This window comes from Lactuca virosa, chromosome 3 (assembly GCF_052849685.1).
Source record: "Lactuca virosa cultivar CGN04683 chromosome 3, Lactuca_virosa_CGN04683_v6, whole genome shotgun sequence".
Lineage (NCBI taxonomy): Eukaryota > Viridiplantae > Streptophyta > Magnoliopsida > Asterales > Asteraceae > Lactuca > Lactuca virosa.
Window position 1 is genome coordinate 370,176,780 of NC_136428.1, and position 14,033 is coordinate 370,190,812.

Below are 14,033 nucleotides of genomic sequence, written 5' to 3' on the forward strand. Positions count from 1 at the left end.
TTGGGAGCGCGAAGATCAGATGAAACAGAAGTACCCTCACCTCTTTCCAAATTCATGATTTGTACTCTATGTTCGAATTTCAGGACGAAATTCCCTCTAACAGGGGGATGATGTGACAATCTGAAACTTTTTCCGTTATCTATACCCGATTTCCGTTAATAAAATTTGGGGTTTTATTAAATTCTGTCAACATTCTTGGTTTGGGAAAGACCTTACTCTTTTAAATCAATAATGTGTATTTTTATACAAAGGGGAATTAATCGGAAATCACGCGAAAACTCTAAACTTCACTCGTCATCCTCAAGTTCACGGCCAGAACGAGTTCACGGCCGGGAGTTTACGGCCGTAAACTCATGACCGTAAACTCGAGACCGTAAACTCGTTTACGGTCGGTGCCAGCTCACTCTTGGCCGCAAACTCACCCCCCTATATAAGGGATGAGTGGCCTTCAATTCGAACTCTAAGCACTCAAAGGACTTTCTCTCTCTACTCTCTCTCTTCAACCATCGATTTTAGCTCAAGAATCCCCAAGAATGTAAGTGATTCTTCATTTCTATGGTGTTTAAATCTCTTTTCTGGTGATGAATCCATGTTTCATCTCATAAAGTTCATCTTTTTCTAGATTTTCTCTCACACCAAGAACACCAAGAACACACACTAGTTCTTGGTGGCTAAAAATCGCATTTCAAGCCCTCTTATAGTAAGTAACTACTATCTATGCTTGATATCTGCTTGAAACTTTGGATTTCCACCTAAAAATCGACCCAAAAGACATGAACATGAAGAGTTTACGGCCGTACATCCCGCCTTGGCCGTAAACTCTAGTAAAGGATCAAGGATCGACCTTTAACACCCCTTTTGCCATACAAAAGACTCGGAACACTCCCAAGAGGCTAGAAAGGACTTTGAAGCACCAGAAATCCTACCTTTCACCAAGTGTTTACGGCCGTAAACCCTGGGCCGTAAACCCATGGACCGTAAACACTTGGGCCGCAAACTTGGACCGTAAGCCATGGGCCGTAAACCCCATTGGACCGCAAACCCCTGACCGTACACTCTCGATTACGGCCGCAAACTCCCTATCTTCAATCACGTGTGATCCTAACACTTAGTTTCACGTGATTCCTAATCCCGAAGTGGTTTCCTCCCATAACAGATGATGTTATGCCCTCATCTAATACATATATGTGTTGCCATATGAGAATAGGATCCACTTGCATACGAAACATCAGTTGACACTCAGCATCCACACCGACCTCACACTCGGGTCCTACGTCAAGCAGTGAGTTCATACCCCTACATTTTCTGGTTTTCAAACGTTTTCAGGGGGGAATACAAGCTACACCATAAATGCTTTTGTTAATACAAAGAGCTTTTAACAAGTATAAAACTCATGCAATTCTCATACATTAACCCTTTTGTACTGTGCTGAGCATAAGGGACGTTTTCACTAAAATTGCATAGTTTCCCATAACACTATATTCACTACACTATACATGCAAACTATAATCGGTATAGTTTGAGATTTTCTAAAAACATATCAAGTATGGAAACTTTCACTACTAAACGTATGCACTAATACATAAATGGTTTACAGTTTACATCACTGCATTATCATGGTATTCATAACTGTAACATTCACTACATACGGTATACATACGGATTTTCACTATGATAAAACGCTATGACACTACATGCAAACTAGACTGTACGATACTGTGAGGCGCTACTTTAGTACTGTACCCTTAGGTGTACAGGGATAAATCCTATCATAGTATAACCAGAGTCTCCTGGAGGGAGAGCGTGAGATTTGTGAATAGATCTATTCGGGACTGACAATCCCACACCCGAACTGCTAGCTACAGTTGGGCAGGCATGCCTAGGGTGACAAATGTCATTTAACTCAACGCCTGAAGAACGTTGGAAAGGTCTCTAGTCATATCAAGCATGGTTATACGACTCACATTATGTATAAATCACCTTTAGTTTACAACCTGTCACTCTTCAACAGTTTTATTTTTATTAAACAGAACCGATACACACTACGTATACTGGCTAAAGCCAGGGTTTTCAAACAGAATCGATTATGCAATGGTTTCACATACAAAATACTTATACTTCATGATTAGCTTTAGCTAGTCACATGAGGTAGTATTTTCGCATAACGAACATTCATGGTTTTATACGAAATCGATAACGCTACCTTTTCACTAAAGAAAATATCGGATTTTCTTGGAAACATACAGATATTCATGGTTTATTACAGAACTGATAACACTACATTTTCACTAAGGAAAATATCGGATTTTCTTGAAACTATACAAACATTTCTGCTAACTCATCAACAAGATTTCACTACGAGCTACCGGTTATGAACTCACCAGCTTTATGTTGATATTTTCAAACTGCTTGTATTCTCAGGAAATCAATAGACATGTACTTGCTGGATTTTTGGGAAACTGGAAGCAATAAGAGTTTAAGCTGATATACATACGTACTATTTGATGTAATTCAAACAAGTTTCAGACGATTTCCAAATTGATGTAAACATTTTTATTTAAGTATTCATTGTAATGGTTGCGTTATGATTGTTATTATACATTGGTTGTGATGCTATACATGACGTCCTCCGCCCCGGAACGTTTCCGCCATCGGTTTCGGGGTGTGACACAAATATCGTTCTTGACCATAAAGTTTCCAACTTTATGGTCTTGCATGGCCAATAAGTGTTAAATGCTAGAAACTCCAACCTCTTAACCTATTAAGAGCATTAAGCACATGCATGGGGAAGAGTTAAGAGCCAAGACCCTATTTTTATGCTTCTAAATTTCTCAAAACGTTTGAAAGGACAGATTAAATGGGTTGGAGCATGCCATACTCAAAAAGGTCAAGACTTGGGACCAAAATGCTCATGAATCAAGAACTTAACAAGTTCTAAGGAATTACAAGACAATTTTAAAGCTTTATACCTCTTGAAGGTTGATAGATAGGTGAAGATCCTAGATCCAAAGCTCCTTCAAGTTTCCAAGGTGGTTCTACTTCCTTCTATCTCCTTCAAGACCACCAAAAACACACCCAAGGCTCAAGAATGCTCAAACAAGTGGCTAGGGTTTGCTAAGATCGTTTGGAGGTGTTGGAGGCTGATAAGGGAGTGAGCACTTGAAAGTTAATGATGTTTATATAGGGTCCAAACCCTAAAAATTAGGGTTTGTGGATCACACACGTACATCCCGCGTACGTGAGTCCGCCATAAAATTACGAAAATGCAAATATGTGCCATTTTGCAAGCTTTCACACGCACAAGGGCTAAAATGCAATAACTCTTCATACTTAGGGTTAAAATTGAAAATACCTCATCATCGGAATGTTACATATTAAGTATTATTTTTCTCTAAAAACGACATTCTAGATGAATTTATTAAGACAATTGCCCAAATATATAGTTAATTATGACAATATGAGTTGGGTTGGAAATTTTAAAACTTAAACAGGTTGGGTTGAGTAAATATTTTCAACCCATTTAGTTAAATTAGTCAACCCATTTGTAACCTAACCTAACCCATTGTCACTTGTGAATGTTTTTGTCGGAAGTCCTGTTAGTTGTGATCGTTGTCGCATCTGCTATTCCAGTTGTATCCTCTTTGCCAGTTGTTTCATTTTTCCGATTGTTGCCATGGTTCTGGTTGTTACCTCGATAAGTGCCTTACTGAAGACAAGAGCGAGCCACATGTGTTTCCTCAAGAAACAACATCGATCAGTCTTAGAAGAAGGATTATAGAGGTAGTTTGGTGATGTATGATGCTAGCCATATTGTCAAAATTATAACCGAGTCCATTGATCATATATGTGACGAGGTTTTTCTCCGATACAGGTTCGTCGATGTTAACAATCAAGTCAAAAAAATTGGTGACCAGCATATCATCGATTTCAGTAGAATGGATTTCGTGATAAAGTTGCCTGGCGTGTGTATTTTTGTTGTCATGAGTGAGGTTCTTTAGACTCATCCAAACGATGTGAACCATCATGCCTTTTGAGGATCATCTAAAGAAGCGACTTGTTAATTGTCCCATATATCCATACCTTAACTATGGAGTTATGATTTTGCCGCTCAGGAATAGGGTTAGCGGGTTTCATCTATTTAAGGTGGTGATTTGCACCAGAACTTACCCAACACGCCTTGAAGAGATCACGCTAAATGTCATAGTTTAGCTTCTCGGTGGTGTCGAGTGTTAAGGGAGCATCAACTCGAATATTTTGTGATTTTGAAGGGTTGTGCATCGCATCTTTGTTCGTAGTTTCATTAACCATGGTTGTGGAAGAATTTTGGTTGGCTAGGGTTTACGCTGTGGCTAGGGCCGACCAAGAGGAAGATGAGAGAAGAAATAAGAGAATAATCAATAAATGATGTTATTGTTTTGATACCATATAAGATAATATAATTTTTATATCTAATTTGCATTGTATATGTGTATATTTATACATGTGAGTACCACACATGGGTCGTAGGCCGAGAATTATAAATAACTTGTGCCTATACAATTTTCTACTAATCACAAATAGTGGCATACAATACACAACTCATGTGAGTTACATGAGAATTTTTATGGATCATGCCTATAGAATTATATATAACTTGTGCCTCCAAATAGTCACAACTCATGTGAGAATTTTTATGTCTTTGTCATTGAATAGTGTAGTGTGTGTTTGAACATTTAGGTGTTTTGATAGTAATAGAAAGGCACCGAATGTATTCTAGTAAAAAAAAACATGCTAATAAAACATTATTAACAATTCTTGATCAATAGTGAAATATAACAGACAAATGGGGAACATTTGGTTTTGCCAAAACTAATTCAAGATTTATATTATATGGCATTTTTGGTTGCAAAATTGACGAAATGTAATTCTTTGAAATCCTTTATATTCCATCATACAATGCAACTCGCATTCTTCAAAGTTTGAAATAAATTAAATTCCATTCCTTTATGTATTGTTAGAATGTTCGATATATATTCGTTGTAAATAAATTGAATTTTGTTCTATTTTCTACCGACCAAGACACATAACAAATTACAATTTATTCATATTCCAACTTTTTTTGACATTAATTTATATACTTCAAAAAAAAAAAAAAAAAAAAAAAACTTTCTACACCAAATGCCCCGTTCAAATTTAAATTAGTAGCTAAAAAAAACAATGAGTCTCTTTGGCTGAAAAAAATAGTGTTTCACACTTTCACTTAACTAATATATCAAAATATGATTTAATCAATATATTGTAACAATTGTTAACTAATAGTAATTGTTAACTAACACAGAGATAATTCTGATTTCTCAATTGGAATCTTAATAAAAAAATATATAAAAATCATAAGATATTCCATAAAAAAGTGTTTTTTTTTTTTTTTTTTTTTTACAGGAATTCAAAATTGTTACAAAAATAATCAAAAAAATTAATTTGTTTGTTTTGTTATTTCGGCGGGAAATATTTCTAACTGCCTAACACTATGCTCGTTCGAAGATAACTGCCTGGTGAACTACCATGCGAATCAACCAATCCAAGCCCCCCACGTGGCAGATATTCATTGGATGTACGAAGCCATATAAACAAGATCTCCGCTCCATTTCCACCGGTAGTCAATCTCACTTCAATCGACGTCGCAGCAAGAAATTTAGAGAGAGAACGAGAGAGTCTGGGAAGGATGTCTGGAATAGCCGCCATGGATGAGCAGAGTGATGCAGTACTAGCAGCCAAGATGTCAAGGAATCATAGAATTCGTGTTTCTAACACCAAGAAGCCTTTCATCTTCTACCTTAATCTCGCTAAGGTTAGGGTTTCTCCTTCTTAATTACCTTTTGTTTGAACTTCTGTGTAATGCATTTGAATCTGAAAGCGTTTTAGAAATTGTTGCTTGTTTCTGATCCTTTCACGCGCTTATTTTGTTCTTTTTATCTGGATTCTCATTGTTTCGTATCGTCACTTTGCACGATCCATTCACAAATGTAAATAACTCTCGAAGTTATTTGACAATTCAATTTACAGTCTCTGTTTTCGCGAGGTTTCAAACTTTCAATCTCAATCACGTAACTTCAATGGTAACGTGTGATTTCAGTTGTAAGTAGAGTTTTAAAGTCAAAATTCCACTCAACTGATTAACGTGTGGTTTAAACTAGGGTTTAATTCCATAATCTTGTGGAGAAATTGTTGCTTGTTAACCATGGTTGATCGCTTCAGTTCTTGAATGGGATCTTCCATTACATTCTTTTGTGTTTAGATTTTCATCTGCTTAATGATATCATTTCTTGAATTGATGCAATATCTTAATGTTGACAGAAATACATCCATCGTTACCACAAGGTTGAGCTTACTGCATTGGGAATGGGTTAGACTTCAACACTACATTTTCTTCATTCTTTTTTGCTTCATGAACAGAATACACACTCAAAACTTTCTTTACTTGACTTCCTTTCATCAAATTTATGCAGCTATTCCAACTGTTGTTGTAATCTCTGAGATTCTGAAGGGAAATGGAATCGCAACTCAGAAAAGTAAGAATCCAAATTCCAAATTCATTTGTTTACATCAAACAAATTCAATCTGAATCTATATTTGGTGCACTAAAACAGTGATCTCCATATCAACCATCAAAACCAAAGATGAATTCACTGGCAAATCGATGCAGAAGGCTAAGGTTTCTTCATTTTCTTTAATTTTTTTTTCATTTTCTTACAATTACTACTTTAGAAACAATCATCTCCATATCATCTTACCTCATGACTCTTGATTTCAGATTGAAATTGTGTTGGGAAAGAATGATGAATCTGATAAACCAAAACCTAAAGGAATCACATTGAAGAAGAGGAATCCTAAACCTAAGGTTACTTTCTAATACCAAATTATATTATATCATTCTACCTTTAATTATTCCAACAGTTTTAAATCTTTCTCTCATAGATCACATTCAACAAAGAGAAGATGAATGAAACAGTAACCTCCCCTGAGATTACTTCCTCTGAATTTCAAGTTCATTATTATATAATTATATTACATCATTTTACTTTCAACTATTTTTTTTTTTTGAAATAGCATTCTTAATCTCTTTATTATCACAGGATGAAAGTGTTAGTGGAAAAGATGATGAGAAGAATGTAGAAAGTGTTATTGGTTTTGTCTCACTCTCTTTATCTGATTCATCTGAAACTGTTGAAAGTGAGACAGATGTCAAGAATCAAGAAAATGATCCCATGGTTTGTTTTTACTTATAGCATTCTACTACTTTCCAATTATACCCTTTTTCAATAATTTTTTGTTTAATAAAGAAATTAATGAAAGTATTTTGCTATTTCTTGCAGATTGAATCTGAAGTAGTTGAAGAGAAGGTTCATTTGCAGGAGTGAAAGTGTCTTTGGTAGTAGTGTTGTTGTATGTTGGTGTTACTGTTACATACTAAAGAGATCTGATTTTACTAGTTTGGTCCATACATTTCTGGCATGTTTACAGATTTGGTCCCTCTATTGAAAACATTGTGAAATTGGGAAAAAAACCCAACTAAACATCAATAACAAGACCTCTTTTGCTTTCTTTCAAGAGTTTATTGTTATCATATATTGTTTTTTTTTTATATTTTTAGAGTAAATGAAAGCTAGTTATATTAAATCAAAGCTATATTTTAGAAAATTGAACCTGTATCCTTTCCCATTAGAATTTCTTTTTTATTAAAGTGTACAATTTGGGTTAAATTTAACTTTTTCCTGTTTTTGGATACAAATTATCAAACATGCATGTTGCAAGTTCAAAGTTTGAAGTCAACATAATATTTTTTTAATAATAAAAAATGTTTATTTTGGTAAATATCATGTTTATCATCTTGATAAGCCTAAGATCTGTTTTTACATGCAAAATTTATTTCCTCTAAATAAAACAATAAATTTAACAAATGAATAATTATTGTACTTGATATATCAACATTTACGTAGATATGAGATATGGATATGTCCTCACATGAGTAACCTTGATTATAACTATTTTTTCCTGTACGATTTTTTTTTTCCCTCTGTTAATTTCTGTTGTTTATTGAATCTTTGAGGGGAAAGGTTGTGTAGGCTCAAATTTTGGATTTATAAAAAAATAAGAACCACAAGTTACAATACAAGTTTATTTTACAGAAAATATTAGAAGGTAGCTTGTAACAAGTATATCAATCACGAAAAGAGTTAAATCAAGATAAAAAAATGTTTTGAGTGTATATATAGAAAAATTAAACCTCATTGTTTAGAGTGATAAACAAATCGGGTTGTGTCACTTTCAGGACTCTCGAGAGAGATTATTTTATTGTTAGAATATGAAGTGCAGTTCCTTGGATGAGATTATTTAATTGTTTTTGCTTCCAAGCAATGATACAAAGAAGATGTTGAGCAGGCAATCAGAAAAAAAATAAAAAAAAAAGGTTTGGTCGATGTAATTTATGTTTATGGACAGCAAACCGAAAAACTCTTCATTTATTTTCATACTTTCTGGATTGTTTACAAACAAGTGTACATTTGCATCCTAGCTACGAATACATATAACCGAAAACCCTAACAAATATAGGGTCCATATACAAGTAAATATGAAACCACCAAACATGTTCATACCATTTTAGTTGTTTATGATGAAATCACGATAATCATTGTTTTGGCCTTGGTAAAGAAATTATTCGTTTAATATTTAGGTTATATGTTGTATGACGCATGACTCGATATTACTACGTATAAGAAAATACCAGACGAGAAGAAATGAGACTATAAATAAATGAGACTATAAATCTCTTAGGACTATTTTCAGTCGTTACGAAGATGAGATAATTAACGTCTTTTTCACACATGTGATATTGATAGTGAGTCTCTACCTCGTCTTGTTTTATATTTTTGGTAAAAAAAAAACATTTATATGATTGACACTAGTCAAAGTGAAAATCATGTCAAAACAATACATATGTCATGTCTTATATAACATAAATGGCCGTAAGGATCAAATAACCAATTAATTCCAACGGCAACTACAACAAATTGATTATCAATGTGTATATCAAAATTACCTATTTGTTTTATAATATCATTCGGATTTACCTGTTGCATGTTGCGGCTGCAGTAATTGAATTCAAGAAGAGAAACTATTTGGTAGCAGGAGAAACTTAGGAGGAGTGGAGGACTTAAGTTGTCAAACCACAAAAGTCATGGATGAAAGTCATGCATAGAAACTTAGGAGGACTAAAGTTGCCAAAGCACAACAATCAGGGACCAAAGGCATACCAAGAATAATGCTTAAAAAAAAACACGAAAAAAAAAAAAAACGTCGAAACGTAGACAAACACGAATTTAGACCAACACGTACATAAAAAAAAAGCAAGTAAACATTCTTTTAAGTTAACGAACGAAAGTTATAAACTTACATCAAGACATTGACCATCTCGAATTTATGCTGACACATACATAAAATAAACACGTAATAAATTAGTTTTTTTTTAAAAAAAAATAACGAATTTTATAAATTTCAAAGTCAAGGGGGTCAAATTGATATTTTACAAGGTTGAGGGTGGTAACTGTATGAGAATCAGAATATGTATACTACGGGGGTAAACACGAAAGTTTAGAAAATAGATGGTGTGAAAACGACATTTTATAAAGTTCAAAGTTGAGAACGTAAAAGCGACATTTTAGAAACTAAAGGGTGGAAAATGGAGGAGTTAACAAAAGTGAGGACCAAAGTTAATAAATAGCAAAGTCGAAGAGATAAAAGCTAACATTTTAAAAAGTAGATGAATGAAAGGAGTTAACAAAAATGAGGACCAAGTTACTAAATAACAAAGTCCACTGACTTTTACTAGTATTTTACCCGTTGTGCCTTGCAACAACAATAACATATTTGAGATGTAGTAGAAAATAACTAGCTAATGTTGAATAGAGATTTAAGAGGACTTAAGTTGACAAACCACAAAACTCAGGGACAAAAGTCATATCAATCAAGAATGTTAAATAGAAACTTAAGAAAACTTAAATTGACAAATCATAAAAGTCAAAGGTCAAAACCATGCCAATAAAAAATAATTAGATGTCTGACACGTATATAAAAATAAGTAAGTAACATTAATTTCTTAAGTTAACGAAACAGAAGTTCAAATAATCGAAAACGTATTATATGTGATCAAACTCATACATAGGAAGTGTATATAAAAATAACCACGTAAAACATAAAAACAAATGATATCGAAACGTAGACAAACTCGGATCTATCCCAACACGTATATAAAAGAGCAAGTAACCTTTTTTAATTAACGAATGAAAGTTCTAAATTTAACTCGAAATGTTGACCACCTCGAATTTATGATGACACATACATAAAAATAAGCACATAAGATGCTAGCATTTTTTAAGTTAAAGAACGAAATTTATTAAGAAAAATCAGATTATATATATATATATATATATATATTATGGGGGTTAAAACACGAAAGTTTAGAAAGTCGAGGGGGTCAAAGTGATATGTTTGAAAGGTTAAAACTGTGGGGGTCAAAATGATATTTTACAAAGTTGAGGGGTGGTATCGTTGGTGAATGAGAGTAAACACGAAAGTTTAGAAAGTCAACGGGGTCAAGACAACATTTTATAAATTTCAAAGCTGAGGGGGTCAAATTTATATTTTACAAAGTTGAGGGATGATAATGTAACACTCGTTTTCGGATTTGCTTCGTTGTTTAGGGTTGCGGTCCAGTCATCAGTTGTCATGAGATTTAGGGCTTCGGGGAAAGGAAGTTTTTGGCCCATTTCAGATGTGGGTGTCACGGTATAAGTGATTCAGGTATTCGATTGTATCTTCAGAAGCCAATTGTATAATCGTAATTTAATATCTCGATCTTTTATGAATTTAGGGTTTTGTTCGGGAGGTTTTAAGGCTTAGGTGTGTTGTTAGGAGTGTAGGGCTTCTCGCCACATTGTCGTGCATATAAGGTTCGTTGGAAACGGGCCTAGGATGAGGGAGTTATGGTATTTTGAAGTTATTGGCAATTCTGGTCCCTAATGGAAATAATTGGCAAGGCAGTCCCATGCATGCAAGGATGCACGCGTGTGAGTACGCCCAACGTAGTGCTAGATAAGTGAAACATGGGTTGGGAGACGTACGCCCAACGTACGTTCAGGATCCCCCAAAACCCTAATTTTAAGGGTTGCCTCACTATTTAAGCACCTTAAGTCCAGGGGGTGCGCTTCTCTTTCATCCTCCAGTGTCTTAAACCCTAAATCTTGAGTCATAGCTTCATCCAAGAGGGTTGTGTGCATTGTCGGTGCATTTTTGGTGGACTTTAGTGTATTTCAAGAAGTGGTGGCTTGGTGCAAGGTGGTGGTTCAAGGAAAGGCTAGTGGATCTGAACTTTTTGCTACATTTTCAGCTCATTACAGGTAAAAATCTCTTAACTTGATCATTAGAAGTTGAGATCTATGGTTTTATGGTTTTTGGTTCCATTTTGACCTCATGAGCAAGATCTAGTGGTTGGACACCACTTCAGAAGCTTTGAGTTGCCACTCTTGGCAGATTTAAGGTTATAAGTGTTGGATATAGTGTCTAAGTCCATAACTTTATTTGGTATGTACTTGACCCGACCCGGCATGGTCCATTTGGGTTGCATGACATTGCAATACTTGGATAGACTAAATGAGAGAATAAGGCACTTATGATTATTAATATATTATAAGTTCTAATATATTAATAATAGTATTATTTAATTAGTATTGATCAAGTATTAATCTAGTATTAATTTGGTGATCAAAGTGAGACTAATTAAATAGATAAGGGTTGATTATGACAATCATCAATTCTTTTATGGTGGATTAAATGATCCATGGTTTATGGGTTATGGATGTAACCATTTGGAGCTCCATGGATAGTCCATGGGAGTTACAAACCCATGGGTCATGAGAAATGAAGAGTCATGGCAATTATGGGTCTTCATGATGAAACCCTAATTGTGACACCACTATAAAAGGGACCCTATGGCTAGCAAAATGGTGATCTAGTGGACCTAGTGTTACTAGAGAGGGCATAACCGATTTTGAGTGCTAGAAGTATTCTCTCAAGTTATTCCAAGTCTTGTGGTGTTGTGTGAAGCATTTGAGGCACAACATTTGGGGTGCTAGGCTCACAAAGTCTTGAAGGAATCCAAGCAACAACAAGGTATGTATTTCTACTAGTTTTTATGTTTTATGTAATCCCCATGCCATGCTAGTTAGGAAATAACCTTGAAAAAGAAATTTGCATGTATATAGAGAAAACATAGATTCAAGGTTATTAGGGTTGCATGTTCACTTAGGAAGTGTTAGAATGCTCAAAAACCCATCAGTGGTATCAGAGCCTAGGATTGTTTTATGTATACTTGATGCAAAACTGCTTAAAAATCGAAAATTCTGCACTCTTACGACTGGACTCGCCGAGTCCATGGGGAGGACTCGCCGAGTCCATGAACAAATTCATCCTACTCGACGAGTAGAATAATGCACTCGGCGAGTAGGAGCGTGCTGGGCAGTTTTTTCGAGTTTTGTTGCTGGAAATGGATTAAGATCATTATCCCAATCTGTTTTGGACTTGTAAAATCTGTTTTTCAAAATGATAATGATTATGTTAACCCATTTTACATGACTTTTATCAATTTTCAAGTATTGTATATGTTTATATGATTTTCTTGAAATTGTTTGATATGAATATTTGTTCTTATGAGTTTTTAGAAGATCATAGTAATTTTGTGTAACTTACATGCTTGTTTAATTCATGATCTTAATGCTAATGATGGTGTCCATAACTTGTCCTCAAGTTATGGATAACCAAAAGTCACTTCTTTTAATTATGATTAAAGAACTAAAGAGGTTTCATAAAATGAAGAGTCTTCATTTTATGAACCATTAAAACTCATAAGTTACAAATTGAAGAGACTTAGAATAGTTTCAATTCTTGCCCTCAAGTTTTGGAATTTGAAAAGCCTTACACTTTAATTCCAAATTGAACTCTTAGAATTTTTTAAAGGTAAAATTCAAGCTTTATGGACTTCATTAAATTAATTAAAGTGTTTAATTAAAAGAGTTAATAATTCCATAAAGAAATGGTTTAAGTTTAATTAAATTAAGTATAGTTTAATTAATAGATTAAACCACCAAGTATTTTAAATGTTTAAAATACACCCTTATACTATTATTATAATTTTAATTATATAGATATGTATAAGAATATGTCATTCTTACCGTTAGTAGGCCTCATTCACGAAGCCGGTCTATAAGGGGGGTATAAGGTTGTTACCTATAAAATGGTGACTTAATGGGTGTCCACTCTCACCCACCGCTTCCTTGATCGGTGGAGGGTCGTTAGCCGAACGGGTAGGATACGACTTTAAATACTCGTTAAAAGTATAATGAATTATAAAGTAACTATACATTATAAATTCCCAATCTTAGTTACTTTAGGAAAATGTGAAATTGGTGCTAGCCCATAAAATTACACTTTGTACCTTACCAAGTCGTTAGTGGAGCGTGTGTGGTTAACCGGCACACTAACATGGACTAGTAAGAGTGGCAAAGGGTAACTTGACTTTATTATAGATCGGTGGAGCGTGTGTGGTTAATCGGCACATCGATTAGGTAATATTGTTGAGGGTACCAAGTCAATTTGTATGGTTATTCACACCTTGTTTGTGATCCTCGGCATCCCAGTCACAAACTTGAGAGGGCACAATCGAGATTCAAACATGCCATTGAAAGTTCAATGTATCTCAAAAGATCTAGGAGTTTCAAATCCAATTAAAAACTTAATTATATTTCGTTTTTTATGGTGGGAATTGGTAAATCGTCATTTACCTACCTTCAACTATTTTATAATTTGGATTACGACATCCCTCTTCCAGTTATAAATAGGTTGTTGGGGTCCTAGCCTTAATATTTCATATTGGGTGTTATATTAAGGACTTTAAATCAACTAACTTGAATTTCTCCCATTATAGATGTCTAGTTTAGACAGCT

The 14,033-nt window shown here is 34.4% G+C and overlaps 1 protein-coding gene across 2 annotated transcripts; it reads left to right on the forward strand.

Moving 5' to 3' along the window:
- The first annotated feature begins 5,647 nt into the window (after positions 1-5,647).
- LOC145163161 (uncharacterized protein At2g34160-like) lies at positions 5,648-7,563 on the forward strand. 2 transcript variants are annotated; one of them, XM_079082026.1, is made up of 8 exons: positions 5,648-5,827; positions 6,334-6,382; positions 6,486-6,548; positions 6,627-6,691; positions 6,791-6,877; positions 6,955-6,987; positions 7,113-7,247; positions 7,353-7,563. In XM_079082026.1, exons 1-8 carry the CDS (start codon positions 5,702-5,704, stop codon positions 7,395-7,397), a joined length of 603 nt encoding a protein of 200 aa, XP_078938152.1. In that variant the 5' UTR covers positions 5,648-5,701; the 3' UTR covers positions 7,398-7,563. The 2 variants fall into 2 exon arrangements, with proteins under 2 accessions (XP_078938152.1, XP_078938153.1); XM_079082027.1 differs by lacking the exon at positions 6,955-6,987.
- Positions 7,564-14,033: the final 6,470 nt, after the last annotated feature.